The sequence below is a fragment of the Solanum dulcamara genome, chromosome 1 (assembly GCF_947179165.1).
Source record: "Solanum dulcamara chromosome 1, daSolDulc1.2, whole genome shotgun sequence".
In the NCBI taxonomy this organism is placed as follows: Eukaryota; Viridiplantae; Streptophyta; class Magnoliopsida; order Solanales; family Solanaceae; genus Solanum; species Solanum dulcamara.
Genome location: NC_077237.1, coordinates 486,119 through 497,607, shown reverse-complemented (window position 1 = coordinate 497,607; position 11,489 = coordinate 486,119). Strand labels below are relative to the sequence as shown.

Here is an 11,489-nt window from a genome sequence, read left to right as displayed (position 1 = left end):
CTTGTAAGTTGAGGAGTCAAAAGTTGTACCCTCGAATATTATAGATGTAAACTCTTTTGATTTTGTGTACTTCTTTATATGTTTAATTCATTTAGTGAAAATTCTGACTCTTATCAGTGGGGCATCTAGTTAAGGCCTCTAGTTAAGGCCATGATCATTGAAGCACTAGAAATTTGGGAAACTTGAATTCGAGCTCTCCAAATTGGTTGGACAAAGATTCATATATTATCATATGCAAAAAAATCTTGGGCCAAATTGATACAAAAGGTGGAAGTAGATGCATCATGTCTAGAGTACATGCAAGCCTTACCCCTATATTGTAAAGGTAGAGATACTGTTTTCGAAAGATTATTGGCTCAAGTATCGCATTTCAGAGAAGTATACCCTAGCTCATAGTTTGGTTAAGTTTTATTAGATAAAACTAGATGAGTTCAAGCTTAAATGAGTGAAATAGAAAATAATTATGTAACATGAAATATCAAAGTTCACAAAGGAGGTACATAAATTTCAACTATTCAATAACTTTTCTTGGCATTTGATTCTAATGTACTATACCAAGAAAGATCAACATTGTAATCCTTTATGTTATTACTAACAACAACAATGCAGCTAATATGAAACCATCTTCGATACCTCAAGTTGTTCCAAAATCCATATTAAAGAAATGAGAAAAATCTTCAATTTGAATTAAGTGCTCGCGCCAGACGCTTAACATCAGTTAACCTTATGCCTCGTCGCGATCTACCTGAATATCACTTAAAATTTAGCGCGATAGAAAGACAAGAAAAAGGAAAGGACATGTTAGAAACTTACTCTCTGTATTCACATTGTCCTTGGACATCAAATTGGTCCAAATTTCTTGATTGTCACTTGAAAAAGAATTCAATAATCTAGCAAGATGTCTTATTTGATATAATGGCATAATATTTGGACTTCTCTGCACTTTATACCTCCTGTCTTCAACTCCTATTCAATCACAAAAGTAAAAAATAAAAAAAATCTTTTTAATGAAGGAAAAAATACAATATTATTACTAGTGCTTTTAAAAGGTAAAAAGGCGACAACGTCCATGGGGCATGGCAATTAGAGTGATCGGGGTACCTATGCTGGTGTAAGATAGTAGGTATCAAGTGGATGCAAACAAGTTGACTCAGACACCACCTAACCAAAATGTACTTATACTTTATGTCGCTCGGACTCTCTAAAATGTTGTTGTATTTTGGAGGATCTGACAATATTTTTGAAGAGTTTGAACTAAGTAACCAGGGTACTTCTACTAATGGGAGTTAGCAAGTATTAGTATAATAGTTGAGGCGCCCCCTCAAACACCACTGTTGTAGTATAAGTTTATATGTTTAAACTATACAAAATGTACCTTGGGGCAATGTACTTAATGCATCAGTTGGTTCTTCTTGTGATTTATACAATTCAGGATGAAATGTAGCATCAGATAACTGAACACCAAGCCCTAAAACAGGAACAATTGCTTGATTTTCTTCTTCATTTGAGTATCCTGCAGTGATTAGAGACGAATCCAGGATTTAAACTTTATGCATACAGAATTCTATAACAACTATTTATAAGAGATGTAAATAGTAAATTTCATAACACGAATACACGGTTAGCTCTGCCCCCCTACCTGCACTAGTAGTAGTGTCATAATTTTGAGAAGTTGAAAATGAAATATTGTTCAACACTTTTTGTCTTCTCAATTGATAGTTTCTTCGACGTCTAGCTAAATGTTTTTCCCTCTCCTCACTGCTCATTGTTTGCCTTCTCAATCTATCACGAATTCTACGACGTTCTCTCTCTTTTTCTTTCTGTGTATTCCGCCAGTTCTTTACGATGTTCCATTCTTTAGTATCAGCTAACTCTTCAGTAGCCATTGAACTAAATATTCTTCAAGTTTTTGCTCCAGTCTTGCAACAGAAATTTCTTCAATCAGAACCAAATTAACAACAACAACAACATTTAACGCACCTGATGAATTCGAAATCTGTCTCAGACAAAAGTTTTAAAAGTGGAAAAAAATGGAGTTGGATTCATTATTCATCAAATTTCGAAATGCACCCAAACTGACCCTCCAGCCTTTTTCGATTATAAAATAGATGTGAAATTATGTATATATATACACACAAAGGACTTTATGTAATATATGTGGTTGAAGATTTCATGAAAAATTTAAAAAATCATGTTTTTCCTTCATTTGATTTACAATAAACAACACACTTCTACTTTAAGTGTAACTCTATATTGACTGAATCTACTCTAATTTCATTGAGATGAAAAAAAAAATGCAAATTATATGTAATATTGAGAGACTATTTATAATAGACATTCGACTATCAATAAGCTCTGAATAAAATAAACCCTATATACAAAAGATGCAAATGTCAATACCAATCATAAACCAAAAAAATATACAAACAGAATTACTTTAACTTTAATGCCACAGAACTATATATCCCACGTCCTTAATCAACCGTAAAACACAAATCTTCATCAACAGAAAAATACAGAAAAAAATTAATTTAATATTACCATAATCATGAAAAATCCAAAAGAAACAAAAAAGAAAAACACTACTTATTTATTTGCAAAAATCCCACAAAAATGAAAAATAAAAAAAATTAATTCTTTGTGGGAACTGAAAAACCTACCTGTGTTGATGGTGACTGAGGGGAAGGATTTGTAAATTCAGATTCAAAGAATAGAAAACTGAGCTGTTGTTTTTTTCAACAGAAAATAATAAAAATAAAATCTTTTAAATGCTCTTTTTTGGTAATTGGTTAAAGGTTTGTAAATAAATTAGAATTTGCCACCTATACACAAAAGGAAGAAAAAAAGATCTGTTTTTTTAATTCGAAATTTGGGGATGTTGATCCATTTGGCTTTAATTACTCAGTCCTCATCCAATTTTTTTATTTAGTAAATAAAATTACACAAATTGCTAATATTTACCTTTCAAGTTTTTCCTTTATTTTTTTTGTCTTGTTAATTATTTGTACCATACAAATTTAGGGTCCTGTGTGATGCTTATATAAACTTTAAAGTTATATTGTTATAACATGAGACATAGGCTATAACAAATGTGACTCTTATTTTGTGCCACAAATTGAGTAATGAAATCGAATCTTCACCAATCGTTTGAGTCAAATATTATGCAAAAAGCACTAAAAGTATTCATTCCATAGGCTCTGAAATTGACATAGAGGTAAAAGATATAAGCTTCGATTAACCAAATATGAATTCGAAACAAGAATGTGCAACAAAAAAAGAGCATCCAAATACAAAGGGAAATGACAATAACCAGATGTGGAGACATGGAGTCTATTTCAAACTCACTATATTCCTCCCTATGCTGGCATGTAGAAACCTAAATATTTCATACTCTGAGCTCGTATATATGAAACGAAAAGGGTTAAAGATAAAACGTCGAGATCATAGAGCAAAAAATGTCATCTCCAGGCAGAAGAAGTTGCTAAAGCTCTATTTTTCCATCCAAGATAGAGTGCCCCTTCGCTTTCTGCAAATCGATAATTTGGGCTGTACTCCTTCAACATGTCATTGATGGTCTCACCAACTGATGGACTCAATTGGCATGGGGTAAATCCAGCCATTTTAAGTCTTAACCTCCACTTTCCGAAAAGTTCATGTCTTTCCACTCTGTCAGCACCCTCACATGCTATTATGTTCACAATGTCCCGTGCCACACAATGCTCCTCTGCGTTGATCCTCTCCTTGTCATCCCTAGGACGAGCTGCATCAATTGACTCAAACATTGCTGTATAGTAATCAAAAGTTTCACGGAATCTTGGGAGGAAAGGGGCAGTGTTGGTGTTCGATTCTTGTTCAACTAAGGTCACAATTTTGGGGGATAAACTCTTAACTAGTCTTAATAGGCGGTCACGATGATTGATAGTACTTACACTCTCGTCTGGCATGTGGTGTAGCATATAGGGGAAGTTTACTGCCAGAGCTTCTCCATGTCCAACCCGAAGGTTCTCTAGTTGGACCTCACAGCCTGATAGTGCAGCACCATGGAATTCAAAAGGCACTCCATATGACTTGGCAATATCTGCTAGCCTTTCGCCCACTAGCTGAAGTCCTCCACCCCGTGCATAAACTGATTCGGCATCATCAACACCTGTGATGCGGACAAATGGGGGTCCACCAGGGCGACGAGCAAGATCGTGGAGGAGGAACATCCACTGACTTCCCTGTGCAATCTGAAAATCAATGATGTGGATTCTGTTTTCATTCATCATGGCTTCCCTGATGACGACATTGGCAGACATATAAGCAAATTTGTAGTATGGACACATGTTATAGATGACTTGCATGTAAGACAACAATTCCGAGCTAGTTGGTTCTTTGCACTTCAATTTTTTGTATATGATGCTTCCTGATGATAGTAGTCGTGCTCTAAGCCCTTCCAACACGTATGCACCCAACCGTTCCATAGGTTCCCCGGAGACTGACACCCTTTGCTCTAAAACATTCATAAGAACTTCAGCAGTTGAGATATCATCTGACACTGCTTCAGCACAGGCATCGAGCAACTCTTTCAAGTTCAAGCTGGGGGCCATGTCCAACACTCGGTTCCACTTTGTTACGGAAGATGGTTTTGAGACCACATCGTTCAAGGAGCAACTGCAGCAGTCGTCAGTATCAGATTCAGGCCCCAGTAATTTATTCTCCAGCTCCCGAAGCACATGTCTCAAGTCACCATCATCAATTCCTGAACACCCACTCAAAGGCGAACCACAAGTGTTATCAGAGGAGTGATGCATATCAGACATGTATGACTGTGAACATTGCGGAGAGAAGGGACTCCTGTTGGAAGAGACGCTTAATGCAGGAGGTGAGTCGTTGACAACATAGTCAGTAGCTGGCGACGAGTCCAGAGTGAAGAATTGTTCGTCTTGTGCCTGAAAACAGAACTGCATCCCTGGGCTGCGACTATCCTTGCAAACGTTCTTAAGAACATTGTAAGGGGCGTAATATTGCTCAACTTGCTGCATTTGCTGATTGTACAATCCGTGGACACTCCCAGACATCTGTGTTCTCTGGGATGCTTGCATCTGGAATATTCAAAATGACAAAGATGAAGTAGAGTGATTTCCAGCAACCGTTTCAGACAAAAGCTATCTTCGATCTCTAAACCACGCACAAGCACAGTGAGATCAGCAAATCTCTCTCGACTAGAAGTAGTCACAACATCATAAGGAGCAGCGATTCGTTCAGCATCGTGTGATAATGTCAACTTGAAAGAACTAGAGAAGGATTTGCTACTCCGATGATAACTAACAGAACCTGCCAAGAACGAAAATCACAATCAGTATGATGGAGGAATTAGAATTTGGAAAAGTGATGCATAAAGAAGCTAATTTACAGAACAAAAGATGCAGATTTGATAAGTCAAAGCATATAACGACTAATAAATGATGCTCCTAAGATTTCACGGTTAAATTTTGCCATCGCCAAACTGAAAAACTAACCAATTACTAAAGAATTAAGGAAACTAAGAAAATGAAAAAGCATAGAGACCTAAAACAAACAAAACTTTGAAATACTAGAAAACAAAAGAACTCCTAGATAAGAACAAACAAAAGAATAGACTTTTAAGAACCTTTCCTCACAGCATGAATAAATTGAACACAAAAGAAAGTCAGAAATTACAATCAAAAGACAAACCTTCTTACCCAACAACATAAAAATCAAAACTTTATACAAAACAAATACAAAAATCACTACTTATACCTCCATAACATCCTCCCCCTCCCTCCAACCCTAACCACCACCACCCTACCCCATCCCATCAAGAATTGCAAATAATCTCTTACACCAACAACAACTCCACCCCCCACCCCCACCCACCCATAAAAAAAGATACGGAATTGCAAATAATCTCATACCCAACAACATAAAAATGAAAACTTTATGCAATAAGGAGAGAAGGGAATTGCATATAAAGTGCATACATAAACTCAAAATTTCATCTTAAGAGACTCCTCAAGACTAACCAAAACTCAAAAGGATTTTTCTTTTACAAATAATCTCTTACTCAACAACATAAAATCAAAACATTATCCAAAATACAGAGAAAAATCACTAGTAATAACCCCCAACAACATAAAAGTCAAAACTTCATACAAAACACATGGAAAAATCACTAGTTATACTCCCAACAACATAAAAATCAAAACTTTATATAAAACATACAATTATTCCCCCAAAAACATAAAAATCAAACTTAATGCAAAACACATAAAAAAATCATAACCTCTAAATAAATACTAGCATATAAACAGAAGAATTCATCTTAAGATGCTTTCAAGATCAACCCAAAACCTTAAACCATAAACTAAGCAAAGCCAAGAATTAACATTAATTAATGAAACTAGTAATAGTAATTACCAAAGAATGAAAAAAACAATAAAGAAAAAGAACAAACCTTGAAAATTGAGGATGTATTACTTGTTTTTTGTGATGAATTGAGACTTTTTTGTTCAAAGAGCCATGTGATGTCAATTGTTGATTGTTGAAAACAAAGAATGGAGTGTTAGGTACTCCTTATAAAATCTTTATATAGTCAAAATACCTGAAAATTAGATAAATAAAATGCCCTCATTTATTGGGAATAACTACCTTAAATGCCACTTCCATTAATATATGTAACGCCAAAAAAGCAATCTTTTCTACCAGTTATTTTTTAGATTTTCATTCCATGTTTGATATCTAAAACTTATAATTTAAATTCATGTCATATACAGAAAGTAATTTTCTTATAATATTGGGATTCGAAAGTGAAACTTTTGATTAAGAAAAACGATCTCATCAGTTGAATTATATTTTTTGGTACTGTTCTACAAACTATTTGATTACACATTTTCCCTGTTTTATTTATAAAAAGAATATTCTCTCCGCGGTGAATTACATGAACTCAAAAGTGAGTATTTGTTTGACTTAACATATATTAAAATAACTTAGTAAATCATATCTTATATTAATTATTTTTCTTAATAGATGTGAATTAAACTAAAACTGACACTTATTTTTTGAAATAGAGCAACCAATAGTATTTGAAGTTAAAATTATACTTTAACTCAATTTTTTTTTTATTAAAAGTGACAACTGGTATATTATAGATGACACATAGTTCACTAAATCTTTTCTATGTCACTTTGAAAAAAATAATGCGCAAAATTATATTTCACGACGTTGAAGATACATTCATTTATTATACTGTAAAAGTTTGTTTTCATTTAATGTTTACGTTAAAACTAATTAATGCAAGAAACATGTCATTCATTAGAATGAGTCGCATATTATACTATACAATTTTGAAGCCTCAAATCACTCTAATTAATGAGACAAAAATTATAAGAGTAAAAGATCTAAATTACATTTAAAGTATTTTGATTTTTTGAGTTTTATTATTTATTAATTATCAAGTTTGTGAGTTTTTTTGTCTGAATTATCACCAGTCATTTATCAAAATATACTTTAACTATAAATTATTTACTTTTTCTATCCGATGACTGATAGTTAAGGTATGTTTTGATAAATAATTAATAATAATTTAGATTAAAAAATTTTGCACACCTGATTATCAAGGCACAAAACTCAAAAAAATCAAAATACTTTAATTTTTTTTTTATCATTAACTCAAATTAGAACTCAATATATAAGAAAAACAATCATTGCACTGTCTAAATTTAGTTGGGCTGGAGTGTGACCCGAATACTACGCGGAAACCAAAAAATATTGTTCAATGTGTGGGAATGGCAATTTGAGTAAATAAGAGATGTAATGAAGGGCAATGAATTTGTGGGCCCTGAAGACCGCGTTTGTTTTGACATTCGTTTGTTCCTGGAAGCTGTCTATACACGACATATTTCCCATATGCTTTCTAAGTTTTATTAATTATACAAATTTTATTATTCAATTTTTAAATATTTTTTCGATATTCACATTGTGCCTTACTATTCTACATTTTCTCTGCATAGGAATTCGAAGGGAAGTGCTCTCAAAATCGAGACTTTTGATTAAGAGAAAAATAACTCAATTTATTATATAATTATTCATTAATAATGTTTAACAAAATTGATTATCAATTAATTTGAATTTTATATAACAATATATATTTTGACATAGCACACAATTTAGTTGTTATCCTTAGATTAAGATATATTAATGACGAATTTTTACTATTTAGCGATAGATGATGTATCGTAGCAATTTTTGTACAGTGAATTAGTGATTATGATGACATCAACTTCTTATTGAAATATATATAATATCTTTGGAATTGAAATATATATATTAAAATGGAAATTCTATAATTATCTAACAAAAATAATATTTTTCTCTCTATTTCATTTTGTCAAATGAGAGTTTACATGAGTTTGACAATAATATAATATTCAGTACAAATTTAAAACTAGTTTAGTAGCTTCGAGAAAAATGTTTTTTCATAAATTATTGCAAGTGACAAATTATTTCTGGAAGAGTGATTATCGAAAAGTTTTTTTATTCACAAAGTTTAAATTCAAAAATTAAGAGATCTTGATTTTCACCACAATCTTGAGTGATTAAAGAATACATTTTTTATCAAAAATAATTTTATATTTAAAATTTGAACTCAAAATCTTTTATTAATACTATCTTAATTACTTGACACAAAATGAGTAGGCTAAAGAGATTTCATCCATTTTTTGTGGATAAAAAGAGATGAGTTCTTATCTTTATCATAACTGTTTAGACGGTGCACAAAGTTGTGATTAATTACTAATTAAAGTTGATATAATGATCATGATTTATAAAGAAGGTAAGCTCAAGGAAAGAATAAAACTAAAGGAGAATCTTGCTTTCTTTTCTTTTCTATTAGATTATATTATTATATTATTACACATATATTCTTTTCAGTCGATCTTGAAAAATAAATTTAATTAAGTTATATACATCATAAATATATTATATTCAAAGTTTTTTAAAATTTATTCTATCTGATAACTTATTTTATTTAAAAGATTGTAAATATCGTGTTTTAAGAATGCGTATTTATATAAATATTTTGAGGTGTATATAACTTAAACTCGAAAAAAATTAGGAAAGGTTTTCTTTTTCTTAAATCTTTGAATAGTTTATGAAATAATAGGAAAGCTAAACCACGTGCAAGAAAAAAGTGACTAGGAATTTACGTGTAAGATTAAAAAAAGAAGAAGTTGATCTTGTTCTATCTTTTTCTCACTTTTTTTCTATTAATTCCTTTTGCCTCCAATTTGAATAAAATTAAATCATACAAATTAGATTTGTGTAGTTGGAAAAATAGACTAAGGGAACAACCAACAGACAAACTTCTACTTTTTTTTTAATTTCTCATAATTTTAAAAATTATCCTTTTGGAATCTTTTGTCAAAATTGAACAAATTATCTACTTACATAAAAATATCATGTTAATTTGCATGGTTTTAAACTTTTATTTTTGTATTCTTCTATTTTCTTCCCCAAGATCATTCTAGACTTGATTATGCTGACAAAGAAAATTCAGTGAAATTCCACTATGCCCTAGAAAGAATATAGTATACGTAGATTTTATTGTTATCATATTTTTGAAAGACCCTTGATTCAAGTGCATCAAATCCAAATAAAATAATAAAAAAATAATGAAGATAGCATAGTTATTAACAATAACAAAAAAGTGCAAAATCTACACGAAAAAACGCTAACAACAATAACATATTGATAATCATACACAATAAAAATGATGAGTTTTTTAATATAAATATGCAATAAGGATTTAATTTTATTTTCATCCTATTGTGGGTTCCATTTAATTTTGGCAAAAGAAAATTATTATTTTCTAAGTGTCATCTCTTTCACCTTTATTTTTATTTTTTTGGACGTGCAGAACAATTCTCTTTTTTTTTTCTTTTGTAATTTTGAGTCGTTCTTTTTACTTTTCAAGACCCTACGAGAATAATGAAATATAAAAAAAAACACAACTTGATGGGATATGTCTACTTTTCAACATCTAAGGATTGAATTTATCAAATAATATTACTTAATTGCATTAGGAAAAATAATTCAAATTAATTCTTTTCATTTGAAATAAAACATGATATGATGATATTTTTTAAAATTTATTATATTCATATTTTAATTCTATATTAGTGTGACACCTTAATAGTCTATTTTACTATTTAAACGTGTAGAAGACTATGAACTTCTAAGTGGGAAGATCTTTAAATAGTAATATTCTCAAATTACACTTCCTTATGAAATATTTTAAACTATGTTTAGATAAAATATTTATATCATTGGTTAATCGCTTTATGAGCTATATTCATACTTTCAAAGAATTTATGTTTTTTGTTGTCTGTGACTTGACTGATCGAGATTCATGTTACATTAGAGGTCAATTTTTGGTGCAGTTATTTGGTATCCGATATCTACAACGGACCCAAAAAACTAATTTAAGCTCTTGCACGTTAAATCTCCATAGCAAAAACAGAAACCAAATAAGATTATTATAAATAAAATTTTGAAAAAGGAAGGAAAGAAATAGAATATCAAAAGTTTTCTTGGTAAAAAACCTTCAAATTTAGATGGCCCAAACAAGCATAGAATATTGGGCTAAGCCGTTCTGGGCCAGTACACATTACCGTGACGCTACATTGGGCCGGGCCCAATAAGCTAAGGATCTTATGGTTAGTTAGAAAAAAAAAAGAAGGAAAAATTACCTAATCACACTCCTTTATTTATCATATTTTCTATTACTCCCATCCATTTCAAATTTTTTTAAAGATCCCTTCTTTCCATCTGGATACATTAATTCAGTAATTCTGATATATTAATTCAGTAATCCGGATACATTAATTCTGATTCATAAATTATCTCTATGTTCAATGTATCATGGTTTAAATGTTACCTGCTGATACATAAAATCCTAATTAATGTATCCAGATTACTAAATTAATGTATCCGAATTATCATGTTTTTAGTGATTTCTGTAAATTGAAAAGGGGTAGAAAAAATGATAATTAGTCCTTTACGCTATGTGATTTATGTAAGTTAAAAAAAAGAGAAAATTTGATTATACTTAATTTTAAGAAAAGATTATTTGGGTGAGTACTTTTAATAAATAATTACTGATTTTAGCGATATTTTTTTATTTATTATCATCTATAGCAACACATAACGAGGTGGAACCGAATTATATTATAAGTGTATTAAAGTGTGTAATAAATGTATTATCCATGAATAAAATTTATATCATATGTTTTTATAAATTATTCTCTGTAATATGTATTAAAACTATATTATAAGTGTTTAGTGAAAAAAATGTTATTGCTATAGATGGTAAATATTTTCTTAATATAGCTCTATATAAATTTCCCTAATTTTAATTGCAACTTAATCGATCTTGCATCCGTTAAGCATAGAGTTTCTCTTGTTTTTTCCAAACATAACTTTGAATGTAA

General features: G+C 30.8%; 2 protein-coding genes across 2 annotated transcripts; both read right to left on the bottom strand.

Annotated features, from left to right (window-relative positions):
- Window positions 1-368: 368 nt before the first annotated feature.
- LOC129895929 (uncharacterized) lies at window positions 369-3,134 on the bottom strand. Its single transcript, XM_055971718.1, has 5 exons — window positions 2,661-3,134; window positions 1,640-1,919; window positions 1,376-1,513; window positions 814-966; window positions 369-745 (listed from the first exon to the last, which is right to left on the bottom strand). The coding sequence occupies exons 2-5, from the start codon at window positions 1,884-1,886 to the stop codon at window positions 678-680; spliced, it is 606 nt and encodes a 201-aa protein (XP_055827693.1). The 5' UTR covers window positions 1,887-1,919; window positions 2,661-3,134; the 3' UTR covers window positions 369-677.
- Window positions 3,135-3,209: 75 nt separating this feature from the next.
- On the bottom strand, window positions 3,210-6,564 carry LOC129895919 (scarecrow-like protein 13). Its single transcript, XM_055971710.1, has 2 exons — window positions 6,458-6,564; window positions 3,210-5,316 (listed from the first exon to the last, which is right to left on the bottom strand). Exon 2 carries the CDS (start codon window positions 5,082-5,084, stop codon window positions 3,459-3,461), a length of 1,626 nt encoding a protein of 541 aa, XP_055827685.1. The 5' UTR covers window positions 5,085-5,316; window positions 6,458-6,564; the 3' UTR covers window positions 3,210-3,458.
- Window positions 6,565-11,489: the final 4,925 nt, after the last annotated feature.